General features: G+C 35.2%; 1 protein-coding gene across 2 annotated transcripts in view; it reads left to right on the top strand.

Moving 5' to 3' along the window:
• Positions 1–2483: 2483 nt before the first annotated feature.
• Positions 2484–17386, top strand: part of LOC139982894 (hepatocyte nuclear factor 6-like) — a 35146-nt gene continuing 20243 nt past the window's right edge. The window contains exon 1 of one of the 2 annotated variants that reach the window (XM_071996049.1): positions 2484–4082. In XM_071996049.1, coding sequence (XP_071852150.1) covers positions 3056–4082 — 1027 coding nt within the window. In that variant the 5' untranslated portion in view covers positions 2484–3055. The remainder of the gene's footprint in view (positions 4083–17386) is intronic. The other variant, XM_071996050.1, reaches the window with a different exon arrangement.

Below are 17386 nucleotides of genomic sequence, written 5' to 3'. Positions count from 1 at the left end.
ACCAATACACGGTCTTCTATGGTCCGAGCATGGCTGTACGAGCTTTATCCCGTACCTGTAAGATATATATATATATATATATATATATATATATATATATATATATATATATATATATATATATATATATATATATATATATATATATATATATTTATTTATATCTATATATATCTATATATATATATATATATATATATATATATATATATATATATATATATATATATATATATATATATATATATATATATATATATATACGAATGACCCACATTGACTATACCCAATACATGGTCTTCTGTGGTCCGAGCATAACTATTCTCTGTATCTCTCACCTATGTACAGATATACAGATCAGTCTTTGAGGTAAAAGCAAGTGTCTTCCCCGTATCTACGATATGTAACTATACCAGTGTCACCATATGCAGCACCTATCAAACAATAGTACTCACCCCTCTGTACCATGTCAACCGCCATGCTATACCCATCCTATTGACTTAGCTCCTATAATGATATGTATATACATGTAAATCTTTGAAATTCTAAGGAGCTGGAAAATCCAGAACAGTGATCCACAGGGATTCGAACCCGGGCCTCCCGCTTATATGGTAACACTGATTACATGTCCAGAGGTTGGAAACCAGCAAGGAAGGTCGTCATTCCACTATAGGCTTTCGCCACCCGTGTCGAAAAATGCTAGTCCTGTTTTGGTGACATATTTTGCAGATCAATCAAGATGCTAACCAACTCGTAATCACATAAATAAATAAATATATATATATATATATATATATATATATATATATTATAACTATAAGATATATTACGTAATTATATTTGAAATGTTAAGAAAAGAAAAACAAAAAAAGATTATTAAACTAAAAAAGTGTCTACTAGATTTTGTCATCTTGGCAGAGGAAAATCTCAAAGTATTAATATGGTTCCACGCAATAAAGAACGATATTATTGCACGCTCTGCTATTTGCTAGACTATGTTATATTATGAAGACCTACACCGGTACAGTATTGCATAATTTCATTGAATACAAAAAATATGTTTTGCATCTAATTTCTGATGGTACTGACAGAAAAAAACACTATTTGTTACATATTCAGTTTAGCTGCCGTTTTAATGTAATATTCCTATTAAAACAAAATTATAGGATAAAAGGATTTATGATCTTAAAATAATCATTTCCAACTTCTTGGTTTGTCGAGTTTTACAGCATTATTCAGACCTAAAATGGTAAGTTAACATTACTTACTTATTTATTTATTTATTTAATTTATTATTTAATTACGCAATTTACAGCATTATTTAGACTTCAAATTGTAAGTAAACTTCACCCTATGCTTTCTAGTTTTAATTATGCAAAAGATGACAACTCGCATTGACATAAAAAAGAATCACATTGAATGTACCTGAAGGAATCATTATCACCAAGTTGTATCGTGGACACAGTTGAATTATCACAAAACGTAGTTTGCATTCACAAACTTTACAATTTTCAATTTCTTCAAATAACCTGCGTCTTTTTTTTTGTGTCTATATATAATGACCTGTTATGATGTATACACGGTAATTACGTATCATGCAATCAAGTAGAAACAATAAACTTGATATAACTCCATACTATGTATGTATCAAGTACCGTAATAAGTTATCCCATTGACACCCTACTTTCAACTGATTTATAAATGAACCTATACTTCATCTTTAGCCTGTATATCTTTGTTTGGCCTATATTTGTCCCGTTTAAGCAACATCTACTACCATTAGGTCGTCTCCTTGCCTTGTAAGTCCCCAAGCTTCCAAGTGGTCGTAAGATTCATCCTACTATAGCATCATTTTAATTTTCATCTTCCGCGCTTCTTAGCTTTCAGAGCGTCACATTACTAAAAATCCTCTTTCATGCTCGCTTATACAACTCGCTCGCCACAACGTATCAAATATCATTTCAATAGGGCTGGGTTTTTTTTTTTTTTTTCATAAGCCGCTAAAATTGTCTTAATTAACGCGATGCCACCTAACTGAAAGGCCCACTTGATATAGCCTAGGCGTTAGAAAGTACACATAGATGTCATACGTCGTATCAATTGAAAAGAAATATTCCAAAATCGCATGTATATATTATAAAAGCGCACTTTAATTGCATATTATTGTACCAAGAAGAGATTGGGAATATTTTAAGCTCTTATCTCTCATTCTTTATTATTATCATCTGTTATATAGCGACTTATCATTATCGCTGTAACACTTTAACTTCACCTCCGCGCGATCTTCACTCAATAGAAAAGCTTGTTGTTCAAGTCAGATGATATTGTTACAACGAAAGAATAAAAGACATGCCATTTGAATGGGAGAAAAGAAGAAAAAAAAAAACGAGGCCCATTCATCGAACACAATACAGACAGAGGAGATTATCTACGCATGCGTAGAGTGCTTAGGTACATACTTGGTATAGGTCTGTGTTTAGTTAAAAGATTCCTTACATCGTCGTGTATAGCCTACATGTTCTACTACAACAGAGAGGACGGTAACACAACACACACCGTGAAGATTTTCCCCCATCATGCTTTTTGGACTGTTCGAACAAGCGATGTTACCTTTCCTCTACAGCTGAACAAATACCTGATCCTATTTACCAGAAAACTTTCGCCTCGTAGTTTTTTTTTCTGTTTTTTGTCGTTCCCGCGATCGTGATCACTTACGGCTGAACGCTCTTTGGTTTGGAGGTCGCGGGTGAATCGGCGTACTTAATCCATATTCATAACAAACGCAATATTCAGCGATTTCAATTATATTATGCAGTCTTGGCGGAGCGACGAGTGCGAATTGGTGTGAGAGCGTCGTTGGGGGTCATCGCCGAGAAAAGATCGTGTGTTTGAACTCGGAGGCCTCGTCACCGAAGGTCTCGGACAATTTTTTTTTCTGTTGTGTGTGTTTTTGAAGTAAAGCACGGGGGTGAGTTTGAACCTCGTAATAATAATAATATTAATTTTACGCCGTGGCACTGCGCGACCGTGTGTGAAGCCTCTCTCATTTGTCTCAATGCTGTCAAGCGAGCTAGCCACGTTGGATACGGGGTCGATTCTCGGAGAAACCGCTGCTGCTCTCAACGATTCTACAGAGGCCTCCCAACAACCTGCTCTCCCAGGGGACTTCTTGGCATCAGAGTTTTCTTCGTTCGTGAGACACTCCCGGTCCGGGAGCTTGTCTGTTGCCGCAGGAATATCCAGCATGTTGGAACCAGATTATCGAAGCATTACTGCCGACTATGGGAGAGCATCCCTAGGCATGAACGGATTCCAGACCTCCGGAGGGGCCAGCTACACCACCCTGACGCCCCTGCAGCCTCTCCCTCCGATCAGCACCGTGTCGGACAAATTTCGTCATGATCCAAATGTTGGGTCGGGATTTTCTTTTATGAATGGAATTAACGGATCGAACCTAGGTATGTCCAACCCGTATGAACCTTACAGTACGATGAATATGGGTGTAGGTGTAGGGGGCGGGATGGGTACAAACTCGATGTTGAACGGCTATGGTCAGAGTGTGGGTATGGGTGGTTACCCGTCACCGCACCATGGTACGTGTAGCCCGGCAGATAGCCGCTACACGCCGACCTCTTACATGAACGGGTACGATCATTTCTCAGCACAGACGGGGTCGCCGCACCATCATCATATGCGGTCCCATCCCCAAAGACCAGGACTTGCCAACCCTATGGTCATCAATGGGTTCTCTTCGCATCCGACTTCGATCTCCCCCTCGGCCCCTATCATGAGGGACCGGTCCTCGAGTAAAGAAATGGTATCGAATGGCGAGGAGGTGAACACTAAAGAAGTCGCGAGCAGGGTGACCAGCGAACTCAAGCGATACAGTATTCCCCAAGCAGTTTTTGCCCAAAGGGTTTTGTGTAGGAGCCAGGGTACATTATCGGACTTGTTACGGAACCCCAAACCATGGAGTAAACTTAAATCTGGTAGGGAGACATTCCGACGGATGTGGAAGTGGCTACAAGAACCAGAGTTTCAGAGGATGTCAACACTTCGATTGGCAGGTAAGCAAACCTTAAGTAAGTATTTACCTTAGAGAGGTATAAGTTACCTCAAGTAAACAATTACCCCGATCGAGGAAGGGGAAAGGGAAAACAAGTTCATCAGGTCGGTTAGCTACAAGGATGTTATCTACATCACCCCCTCCCCTCGAAAACACCACATAACGGTGTTGTTTTGGTTGCGATGCTATGTTTTCCCCCAGCTGTGTTATGCATTTGAAAAGTGGATATCAATATTCTTGAGTTTCTATAATCCAAAAGACCTAACTACATCAAAAAAATCAATTTAACTGTCCTATTGTACAATATGGATTGTTAATGATGTGTATAGTCAATGTAATATAAGCCAACACTATTACCGTACTTTCGATTACCAATTGGAAAGAGATAGGCAAAGTTTTTGAAAGATTATACAAAATCACAAAGAAATTCATGATATCCATGTATATATCTATCTATTTCTATACATATATATATATACTATATATCTTTTTATATTATCTATATATATATCTATATGTATGTATATATATACATATATATATACATGTATATATATAAACATACATGTGATATATATATATATGTATATATATGTATATATATATATATGTATATATATATATTTATATATATATATATATATATTTATATGTATACGGTAATTACTACTGTATATCCCGAAAATATACATATATGGGTTTGTATTTACAAGATTATTTATAAAACTAATTTCTGGCTTTATCTAATGCCAATAACTTGGAGGTGCCACGTCTTTTATTATATTAATTTGTTGTTCTCTTTACATTGCTCAGACTGCTTTCACTTTGTTGCATTATGCCAGTAACCTAAAATTTCATAACAATACATGTTTCACCTTGAAAAATAAAGCTTTCTTTTTTTCCGGCAATTTTTTTCATGGTTTAGAAGATAATACTTAAACATATAACAATGGGTAAAACATGATTCTCAAAAGTTGAGCATCACTTTAGCTAAACAATTAATTTTCTAAAATGAAATGGAACGCCGGCAATTGGATCTTCAAATGCTGAAATGATACCACACAAGAGCGACACAATCCACCATTAATTAAGAAAGTCCAATTTAATTTCGACTCCAAATAAATTAAATTTACTGAATTTGTGGAAGCAGACTGTGTTATGGTAAATGAAATGATTGAGAATCATACCCGGGGAAGAGGTGTTAGAGTAACGGGAGGCTTCGGCTAACAAAGTATATGCAGTACAGCTTGGAATACAGAAATATTACATCTCCATCACGACTTTCTACGCCCTTACAAGTTGTTCAAAAAATTAAGGAACAAAACATAAAACAAAAATATAGATCGGGCATAACGGTGGCGAAAAAAAGCATTGTTTTACCAACAAAGAGACGGAAAAATATTATACAGGATCATTTAAACATATCAACAATTTCACTTAGTATTTACTATTTGTACACAAAAAAAAACGGTATGTGAATTGTAAACATCATTGTTCACTCCTCAAGCATGTTGAGAATAACTTAATAAAATCAATAAGTGTTTTTTTTTTTATTAGTAATTGTTATTCAATGACACCGTCCGATTACCCCGTATTTACTCTGCTAAAATTTATTCATCGTGCATATTACCAAATTTGAATAAATTAAACTTGATTAAAAACATAACAATATAATAGATAATCAACACAAAGTGATGGTTTTTCTTCATTGTTGACTCGATACCGCATATAGGCGCAATCAACGAATTATAGGTAACCAAATGAATTTAACTTAAGACTAGTTAACCAATTACATTCATCAATTTGGAGAAACTCTGTAAAAAAAAAAAATTGGTGCAAAGAGATAATGCATGGAAGATACAGAATAATTCTAATTATGTTATATTATTATTAATGATATTTTTGACGTGTATATTAAACTGTTAAATTGATTGAGTTGTTGAAGGCAGCTACTAATTGGTATTCTCCAAAGAGTAGAGCTATATTAATTAGCGATTAAGTCATTAATATTGTAGATTGGATGCCACTTTTCATGTCAAAAGCAAGATAAAGTCAAAATGAAAGACAGAGGAAAATTTATTTGAAAAGAGGAAGATTAATATAAATTCCTCCAAAATAGTCCAGTAATCATCAAGATTTATGAGAGAGAGGTTTTGTTTCTCCCATCTTTTCCTGGTACTACTGATTGTAAAGCTGAATAAAAAAAAATAAAAAAACGATATTGGCTTCATTTTATGTACAACTATCTTGATGACAAGTCTATGATGATATTAGCATAATACCATCACCGGATGATTTAATCTGCCAGGCAATGGCATAACCTCGTTCTAAAAAATCAATGTGATGGGTCTACTACAAATCAATTGATATCACATAATTTGTGCATTCTGGACATGATTTTGTCGATTAAACAGACCAGAGATGGGATGTATAGTATGTTTAGCAGCGGGCATCTCCACATTGAGGTCGATAGAAGTAAGAATAATAATATAGGTTATTGAAGATTATAAACATGTGTGTAAATTATTACTTTATGACTTCCGGAATTCAGAGTATATTTATTGTTTATTGCATTATCGCTGAATAATATTTTTAACTTGAGAACGAGAGATCACAATAAGTCAAATAATTAACTCAATAATAAGTATTGGCTTCAAACAATTGCTTACGAATGGAGAGTAGAATTGACGGAAAGCAATAGAAAAACTTTCAACTTTATCCTATTCGTGTTAAACTGTTAAGTTAAACTGATATAAATGTTAAATACATAAAAAAAAAACAGCCATATTAATGATAAAAGTTAACTTTAAATGGTACCCTATATATGCTGATGCAGTTATTATTTATATATTAAACATTAATTGTAACATTTAACTCGTCAACTTCTTCATCTGTAATTAATTAGGTACTGTAATTAATTAGGTACTGTTATTAATGCATGCGGTAACTCATTAAACATTCATACACTTATATTTTACACATAAATTTCACATAAATTTACACATCAACATACTAATGTTCATGCAAACTTTTATTGGTATGTTCACACTAATATATATATAAGTCATGTTCATACTAAATTAATAACAAACAGTCTTGCGTGTACACCTTACCCTACTAATGTTCATTCAAACTTCTATTTACATGTGACTCAATCGGTCTATGCAAATTTATGCAAATTTTATTCGTTAACATAGTTATTAACGCAATTAAAAGTGCTGCCTATTCTTTTTTTACCCGTCTGTAAATTAATAACATAGAGCCTATACCCAAGCAATGCAACAGATTATTAAAGGGGCACATAATCAACTAAATTATTATTATTATATATATATATATATATATATATATATATATATATATATCATAGTATTGTAATGAATTACCATGTTGTGTCAATACTGAATTCTGGATTGTACAGTGGTTGTTAGTCTCAATACAATTTTTTTTTTTTTTTGGTTTCCATTCTGATTGAGCTGTAAGGTTGCAGTATAGATACTCCCCCATAAATCATATATTTGGATGAAGGGTTTATTTAGAGCTAGGAAGAGAACGATATTATACGGTTATTGAATGGCCGTCTCCCGGGTGCTGCCAAATAATAAGACTGTTTATTCTTTCCTTGTTTGGGTGGTAGATGATAAAAATGTCGTACTGCAGTTGAGCGCCCATAGTTATAAAGGTAGTCAACGCACTGGGGCTGAAATGAGATTGGACTCATATTTAGCAAACATGCCAAGAATAACGGTATAACCCATTGTAAGTCACCGCTGCAGGTTTGGAAACTAGACATTTTTATTTACGGTGAAGAATGCTATACTGAAGGTTGTTTTAACAGGACTCATTTCCAAATAATTATGGAAAACGTTCATACATAAGAAAATGTAATCTCTAAATTCAGAAGTTGAAAAATAAGGCATGGAAATGGAAACTAGAATGAAAAGAAAAAAGAAAACCAAAGAAGATGAGATTACAATTGAGTTTAGGGAATAATTAATCATGCATGGCCTTTTCTCATCTTCCTTATTCGACAATTTGACAACCGGTTATTATTATTATTATTATTATTAATATTAACAATTGTTCAAACTTCCGACAACGGACTAGATTATTTTTTCACCGAAGTGATTTTTAGTTAGCAAGTGATTAAGGAAAATTCCCATGCAGTTCTCAACATTTTGATCGCCCAAACATTTTGATCGCAACTCCAAACGAGACTTTAAAATTTGTAATAATTGTAGCATTTATATACCATTACTAAACGTCAAGCTATAATGATACAAATTGTAATGAAAATTTTATTAGTACTGAATAGAATGATTGAAATATGTAACAAAATCAACTCAAAAATCATTAAAAAAAAGAGAAATCCTATGAACTGGAGCACTATTGAATCAATATGTCCCATTTGAAACGGATTTTTACAGAAAAGGGGAAATGTAATAGGTGTTAATAATTCATTTTCAGGATGAAAATTAGTACGGTGTCCAAGTGAAGCAAATAACTCCTGTTTTGAAATTTTGTTTGCAAAACAATTTGTCTAAAATTATAGTTTTAAATTCATTGTCTGTGTCATATGCAATAGTTTTCACTACTTTTGGGGGTTAAGATGAATTTTAACTATTGAAAACCTGTTATGAAAATAAATTTGTCTAAGGCCAACTTACTTTACTTGAGGCCAACTTACTTTTACACATTCTCCTACACAGGATCTCTAGTGGATAAGCAGTTTGCTAACAGTTTTATTTTATTAAGAAAATAAATGGTAAGGTTTTTTTTCAAACCCAAATTTGACTTCGTCTAGGTTTATTCTCGATTTCATTTTATGAACAGTAAAGCGACAGTTAAGAGTACAATGACGGGAGGGGGGGGGGGAACACAAGCTTCCCGTCCATCGATACTACCGCTTGAAATACCCCCTTCCATTACTCCTTCCACCCCCCTCCCCTCTCCATTTCCTCACTTATATTGTGGATAAACTAAACAAAGAAAAAATAAAATGTGCGAGAAAGATGGAAAGGTAATAAGAAAAGACAAAATGGAGTGATATTTTGCTTTTGTGAAAAATTGAGCCGTCTCGTTGCTTCGCATTTTTCCTCTCCAGAGTTGAAGATAAGACCCAACAAGAATGGGTTATGCTTTTGTCTTATAATACTGGTGAGCAATTCCGTATACGGAGCTTGATAGAATTTACTCAGTACATCCATCGTCGTCTTTAGATCACACACACTATAAGCCAAACCTCTTCGCAATTAAATGTTTACCCGCACAAGCTTTTCGCGCGATATTCATCAAGGTAATTTCTCCCCGGGGATATTTGTGCCGCTAACGGATTTTAAGCCGTTAACTATACCTCCATTCAATTGTTTTTTGTGTCAATACAGTCCGCGCGTTTAAGGAATATATATATATATACCTAAAGAACATTAGAACATATTTTCAGTCCTTATAAACTAGAAACAAAAACCATGTCATATAGGTGAGAGGATATAACTTCCCGGTGTAATGGCAAAATAAAAATGTGAACTTGGGATACACCTAAACTGGTTAGTTAATTCATCCATTTATTGATTGAAAGTGTGTGTGTGGGGGGGGGGTAGGTTTTGGAGATTTAACAACGAAATTATTACGTATACGAGCAAAGCCAAGCGATTAGTGATATAGGGATTTAAGTACAAATGTTAATTTTTTTTTTTCAAATAGCAAAATTATGCCGAAAATTGCTCTGGTTATATTGATTAAACGTCTCCATTTGTATAACAAGCGAACGAACATCACTGGTATAGGACACACTATATTAAAAGTGTCAAAAGGGGAAAAAAGGAGGGAAAAAAGATAAAAAACGAGAAAATAAAATGGAGAACAAACAAGAAAATTAAGTGGAAAAAAGCCAAATATGTTTTTGCTATATGTATTTTGGCACATTGCATATTTTAATAGCTATGTTATTGACAAAGTTATGGTCGGTTTCATCCACATTGTATCTTTGCTTGATTCGGAGCCTGTATAATACTAGTTCCGGAGTTTAACAGTAGTTCGACAACAACGTATCCACGCTTATAATGGAATAGCCTATATGGTTCTTGCCCATGTTCTTCGCCACGAGAGTTGGCGTCACCATTCAGATTTAGAGACTGCAGCTGTTTTGGTGCGAGAGTGGTGATGGACACCCAGTTGGTGTTAATTCGACACCCTTTCACACCACAAGGCAGTCATATGGTTGTAGGCCTTTACAGCGCTTAACACGTACACGGCCGGGCCTTTGTTTATGCGTTTGTATGGGATGAGTATATAGCCTATACAACTGGTTATCACTCTCTGTTTCTCACGCGATTATGTATAAGGCCATAACCCAGTACCGTATACTTCACACTACAACAGGGTGATTTAAACCACTCACTGTCCTAATGGCAACTTCCCACGTAAATGTAAAAACCCCTTTGTCCCATTTGGTATAACATTAGTACACGTGTTGTAAACCACGAATGATTTGCAGATATCAGTTAAATTAACGCCAAAAAAAAAAATGAAAATAAAATGTAAGTTTTCACAAATTTTGTAACTTGGCGCGAGCAGTAATAACACGAAATTTATCGATAATAGAAAACTTGTTTCGGACAGGATTATAGTAGGCCTACTTGTTGTAATGTAATTAGTCACCAGTATATGTAGCATCTTCAATAAGTTACATGGCAGGAATGCGTGAGATCAATAAGAATACAAGAAACAAGCTTATTTAAAATTAGAAAGTAAATAGCCTACAACGCGAATTTGTAATATTTCCTGTTTTTCAGGAAGGCCATGTGGAGTTTTATCTTAATAATTATCACATTTTTTTTATCACAAATGGTGACACTGGCCGTGTCAATCTCATAACTGCAAAGTTAGATTACAAATTTGATTTTGTCTAAAGTTTTGAACAATTCGAAAAAAAAAAAAAAATCAAATGGATTTGAATTGTTCTAAGTATACATCATTGTAGCGTGTACTTATATTATGATGATGGCGTATAGCCGCCTGGTGGAAAATTTTCTTTTGTTGTACTAAAACTGTGTATTGTTTGACCAAACTGCCCACAACAATTTATTCTAAAGTGAAACGGCAGCACAAGTGTGCCAACCAGTTAAACTTAGCGATGGCCGAATCTGGGAAGGTAAAAAAGCTACCATGATTCAAAGAGTAAGTAAATTAAAGTGAGAGCCCGGACGCCCATTTTTTTTCTCCATCCATCCTTCTTAGTCAATGCCGAAGTCAATTAAGATATGTGATCGTATGGTAATACTTAGAAATCAACCGTGTTGCAGGAGAGATGACGGTGTTTAATTCACTTCATGGTCGCATTTTTCATTAACAGTTTCTTTTCAACTCTAAGCCTCATTTCCCCTCCCTATACCTTTTTCATTCATTACAAAAGCCAAGCTACACAGTTAACACAATGACAGTTTTATTAGCCAGTGCTAATTTCTTCAATTCACTTCTGTAATTACTGCGCCGGTTAAATTTGTTCTGAGCATACACGTTACGTAATGAGACAACATGGCTTGTTAGGCGAGTGTCTATATATATCTGTTGTATAGTACAGTTTATTACGTTACATGTGTGTTGTGATGGTGTATTAGCTACCTCGGCTTCTATGTACATACACAGAGAAAGGACTAAGGCAAGTAGCTACTATACTATACTGCAGAGGCGAGATCTCAAGCACCCATATCATCATCATTCTTTATTTGTCCTCACAAAGATCTTTGTCCTCACAAAGAACGTTAAAAAATACAAAGAAAACAAGACAACTAATGAAGAAAAAAAGCAAAGGTAAAGATAAAAAAGAACACAAAAATGCGGAGATAAAAAAAGATGAAGACAAAAGAAGAAATGGGAGAGAGAGAAAAAAAAAAAAAAAGCCAGTAGGAGAAAACTGAAAAAAAAAACCGAAATGTGAGGCATAAAAATCTACAGCGATGAAACGGTTGATAAACTGGTCACGTCCGTGTTCCTGTGAAGTCTAGGGTTAAATTTACAAATTTAAACCAATTCAATTAGGCAAGCTACTGTTGCAAAGAAATCGGAGTCTTGTCAGAGTTTGTGCTTGCTCTTGAAGCCAGTGATCCAGTTTCGCCCATAAGATCACAATAAATACATCGCCAAGTGATCTTCAACTTGTTTACAAACATGTTACTTCAAGTTGTTTGTTGCAAAGTCAGTTTTGGCGGGCCATAACAAATTTAAACACGGTAAGATACAGTATGCTACCGTTTCCAAATGGACATGTGGAACGCGATATGTAATATCGGGGTTTAGAAATTACTATATATGACCATGGAGGTCTGTTTTACCTCCATGATATGACCGAGTTTTCACCTCTGTACGGTCATCGGTCTGTAACTTATTGGCTGTTTGACACAGGTATAATATACTAGTTTCGGTTGAATGATTGGCCATTGATTTTAGGTTTTACACTATTTGAAAGGAACCAACAAAATCATCGGGAAACTATATTGAAACAGATGTGGGTCAGTAATGTTGTCAATGAAAACTAAGTTCTACAGAGTGAACTTTATCTGAAACATGAATCGAAAAAAAAAGAAAATCAGAGAAATAAACAATAAAGCAAATATATAAATCTATATATATATATGATAATAAAAACCAACAAAAAGTACAAAGAACTTTTCATTGATAAAATGCTGATAGATCATTGCAGAAGCAAATACAATCCTTACAGAAGTAGCGCTGCGCAAGTAAATATATTACGTTGTTTTTACGCAATGCTCATTTGTTTACGCATGACATGTGGTGAGTAACACGCGTTTTATAGTTTTCAATTTGTCAAAATTTAAAGTCCAATTTATCCAGGTTTACGCGTCTCACTCGTACAATTTATATAATAAACCCCCTAGAAAACAATCACTATATTGAAATAAAATAACGCGGCCGAGGTTTGCTACAATCACCGAAAACAAAATGAGAGAGGCGGAGACTAGACAAAAAAAGTAATTCCATTATTTCCCGATTTTTGTCATTGGAATCCATAGATTATCAGGTTGTAAGTAAATCACCATTTTTTTAATTTTAAATACCTTTAACCAGCAGATTTCGTTAAGTGCAGATAAATAGCCACGCATTTTTTTAAAACAACTCTATTTGATTTCAATGATAGTATAAGTAAAAAGTATTAGATACTCCCTTTATCATTTCTACACACTACCCATTAATTCCCGGCTGAAGAAAAGACTGCTCTAACAGTATCAATTTATGGGTAAATATATCAAAGCGACGCTCAGCTAAAGAGCCCTGCGCTTATTACCCCAACAACGCGCCAATCAGTGGCGAAGCGCTCCCTGCCAAATGGATAGAATGTCGTGGAAATGAAATTACGTGCCACTTAGGGGAATCAGCAAGGAGCTCCTCTTTCCAATTTTTCAGATGGTAATGAAAATTACTACTCGGGGAAGGCAAGCCATCAGCAGTCTCTCACATTAACTACCGCATTGGTTCTTGTTCCCGATATTACAACAAGAAACGATATATATATATGCAGGCGAGAAAACTGATGGGGAACCTTAACTCAATTAATGATCAGAATTAATTTTTGAGGAAGGTTATGGCATAAAACCACAACTTTTTTTTTTATATATATTTTTTTTATAGGTGATGAGTTTGTTAAAATGGTAGAATGCAGACAAACCAAAAAGTAATAAAAAATAATAGTACAAATAGAACGAAAATATAAGACGCTCTTGAGGGGGGTGGGGGGCTGGTGGGCTGGTGAGAGATATATCAAGGCGTAAGAAAGGCTTTCCTACCATTAATATGGAATTTGTTTGCTGCTTAAATTGTTCTTGGTTGTTCATTCCCCTACGTTGTAAAAGCCATATCTCTGTTCTATCTGCCTAGTATTATTTGATGCATTCACTATAGGAATGGTGGTAACCAAAGTATATGAATTCCATTAGTAGTTTTCAACTATATATACAACCACTCATATCAAGGCCTACCGTGTTTCGTTTTCTATCAAAATTCAAAAAATTAAAAGCCAAGTATAGTAGTCTTGCTGTGTCGTTTCCACGGTGCGGGATGCTAAGAGGATAGCAATTTAGAGAGCGGTGATAATTTGATTGGGCCTGGCTAACCACATTATCCGCTCCACACACCATTTTTAATGTAGACCATTGGGTATGATTGTATCCAATTTTAGAAGAATTCTGACGTGCACTGTTGGCCTAGTTCAAGGGCTCAGTCCTGCTATATGCTGGGGATAAAGGATATATATTTTTTTTGTGCACAGATTTAATGCACAGAGCTGGGTATTACAGACATTATCGAAGATCTCTTGTGTATATTCCCGACATAGCTACCGATTAATACTGTAACCATCTTGCTCACAAAGCTACTCCATAAAGGGAAATCTTAATCTATGTAAAACTTCAGGAACATACTGTACCGTTTTAATAAAGACGGCGCCATAGCGGTTATTATGGGGTGGGGGGGGGAGGGAAGGTATAGTCGGGGCAGGGCACTTTATAATTTAGATCACTCGTCAAGACAAGCTGGGGACCTCGTCCTGAGAGAAGTGGGGGAAATTTGTTTAAAATAGAAAAACAAAACTTTGCGATTAGACTTAGGACAAAGGAGAGGAGGGGGAAGCTTGAGAGGACAACTTATTCCTCATGAACCAGAACGGAGGGGGTTGGGTGGGGGTGGGGAGGGGGTGTTAACCACGGTTGGCTGCAGATCCCAGCTGTGGAAGTTACCATCATGGCAAGCTATTTATCCTGTGTAACTGCACCATTGTTGGGATAGGTAGACAGAAAAGTGCATTAATTAGTAGAAAGGTAGAGTCACATCGTTCAAACTTACCTGTCTCTATTCAACGCATGCACTTCAATCTAGCCAACATGGTTGTTGTCAGCTTTCATTCATTACAGATCAGTAGCAGTTCTCATCACATGCCGCGGCCTGTGGTTGTGTCGTTAAACTGTGCTACTTATCTAACAGACCTTTGTAACAATATTTTAATTATGATTTATTTCTATACATTAATAGTCGTGGATGTGTCGTTAAACTGTAGCCTACTTATCTAACAGACCTTTGAAGCAATATTTTAATTATTATTTATTTCTATATTAATAGTTACATTACTCCTTCAGTCTGCTAGCTTTTACTAATAATCATGAAAATAACAGAACATTACCATCTCAGTCACCATAATACATATAAGCCTACACAGTAACCGTACAGGAAGTTCCAAACATTGTAAACACGTTACCAAATAACAAAATATATACGTTTCATTATTGAGATTTCAAACACAATTTTATTGGACACAATCACCTGAAGTTTCAGTTTCTGTCGAAATCAATTAGGCCACAAGTTTACATAAAGCTTTAACACGTGGAAGCTTTTAATAGATGTAATGGGTGAAGGCACTTAAAGTGATTTCCTACAACGTCACTATATACACACTCAATTTCTACAATTTCTCAATTATTGCATCTATGACACGATTTGATCGCTGAACAGCTAATAGTCCTTTCAAGGTGCTACGTATGTGTAAGAGAAGCGGACATTTCAGTTCACCATCAAAGCAGACTACTAGATGTGATTTGAAAGTCTTCCATCAGGCAAACGACTAGAGATGTTAAGTAACATCACACAAATATACATGGATAACAATATACTAAAGGTGAGTTTATTCCACTATTGTTACAACAAAAAGTGGTTTAAATCATCAAGGAGATTTGTGAGTTTACAACTATGGACATGAACACTTAGCACATAGGCCTACCACACTTTCATATCAGATGTACCCAGCCTAGCCCTATTTTGACTAAAACTAAGAACCAGGGTTGATAAGCTGTCTCCAAGTGGTAATATTGTTTGCCAATTGTTTGAAGTACCTGTAATTATGTAATAACCTGACAATATACATGCTTGTATGGTAGTTATCGTTAAAACAGGCAAATCAGCATGTTTAGTCAGTATTGCGAAGTTAGTAACACTGCGAAGTTCGGACACCCCTAAGAAATACACGATTTCACCATGACAACCTACAGCAAGAGCCAATTTCACGAAAAAATACGAAGCTACAGTTATTTTCTCTCCAAAATGACCCCACCATATCAGGTATATTTTCAGGTGATTTATACAATAAGATGATAGTTTTGGGGTGTTTTAAGGCTTAGGTGTCCGAACTTCGCAGTGTCCATATCTACATCAACAACTTTCCAGTATCGTGCCTCACTTGCCTTTAATAATCATACTTCACCAAAAAATACTACTACGTACTTATCTTTCAGCCCCTGGTTAAAGTCTCAAAACATTTGCAACACATTTTTCACTCAGATTTACCTCAAATGACAAACCAAAATTGATTATCATCTCCCCGGTGCAATGTGAAATTATTGATATTTTATTTAATCTTGCAGTAATTCCACAGAGAGCCTGTCAGATTCCTCAATATGATAGATGGTTTTGTCCTGTAACTGGATGTGTACAGTCAATGTTGTACAGTTTAGTAACTGTCTTCATGAACTTGGCCGTATTATTCTGATGACACAGAGTCCTTAGTTCTCTGGGACCATGATTAGTACAGCGAGTAAGGTCGAGGATTTCTTTCCATTTATCATCTTCGTCAACAGCTTCTCTGATCTAAAACATAGCCAGCGTTGAAGAGTACTTCGGTACGTCTTATCTGGTTGTCCTCCTTTCTCTGTGACATCTCCTCACCATGCCTTTGTGGTTTATTTGGGACTCTGATCTATTGTGTCTTTAGGAGTATACTGACGTTGACCTGGCAAACATTTATCGACATCTTCAATTGGTAAGGACTTGTTGCACTCATAACTCTGGAAAAAAATGTGTCATAAACAAAGTTCGTAATAAAACAAAGGAAAGGAAGTTAGGGATACAAATGTGATCGATATTAACAACAAACTTTAATCAATATTTATTGTTAAAAGAAATTGTAATTTATTTCTACAATGTGATCTAATTTTTCTTTGTGTGATAATGGTTATACCTATCATATTCCCACTACTACTTGTACCGTGTCAGTGGAAGGGCTTTATAACAATTTTTAACTAGTTAGGTACACATTTCTTGGAGGACTACAGCAGTTTTGGAATTTTTTTCTTCTGGGTCTGCTACTTGCATCTCCTCTAAATGGAACCTCAAGCATGGTTGTTTCCTTTATGAAGTTTTTTATTTTCTAATTTTCAAAAATTGTAACATTAAACAATTTCCAATTGTCATCATGATATTAGTGATGATATTAGTATCATGTATCATCATGATATTAGTATTGTATGATATTAGTATGAT

The sequence above is a fragment of the Apostichopus japonicus genome, chromosome 16, assembly GCF_037975245.1.
Source record: "Apostichopus japonicus isolate 1M-3 chromosome 16, ASM3797524v1, whole genome shotgun sequence".
NCBI classification, from domain to species: domain Eukaryota; kingdom Metazoa; phylum Echinodermata; class Holothuroidea; order Aspidochirotida; family Stichopodidae; genus Apostichopus; species Apostichopus japonicus.
The sequence above is the reverse complement of the archived record's forward strand: the minus strand, read 5'-3'. Positions and strand labels throughout refer to the sequence as shown.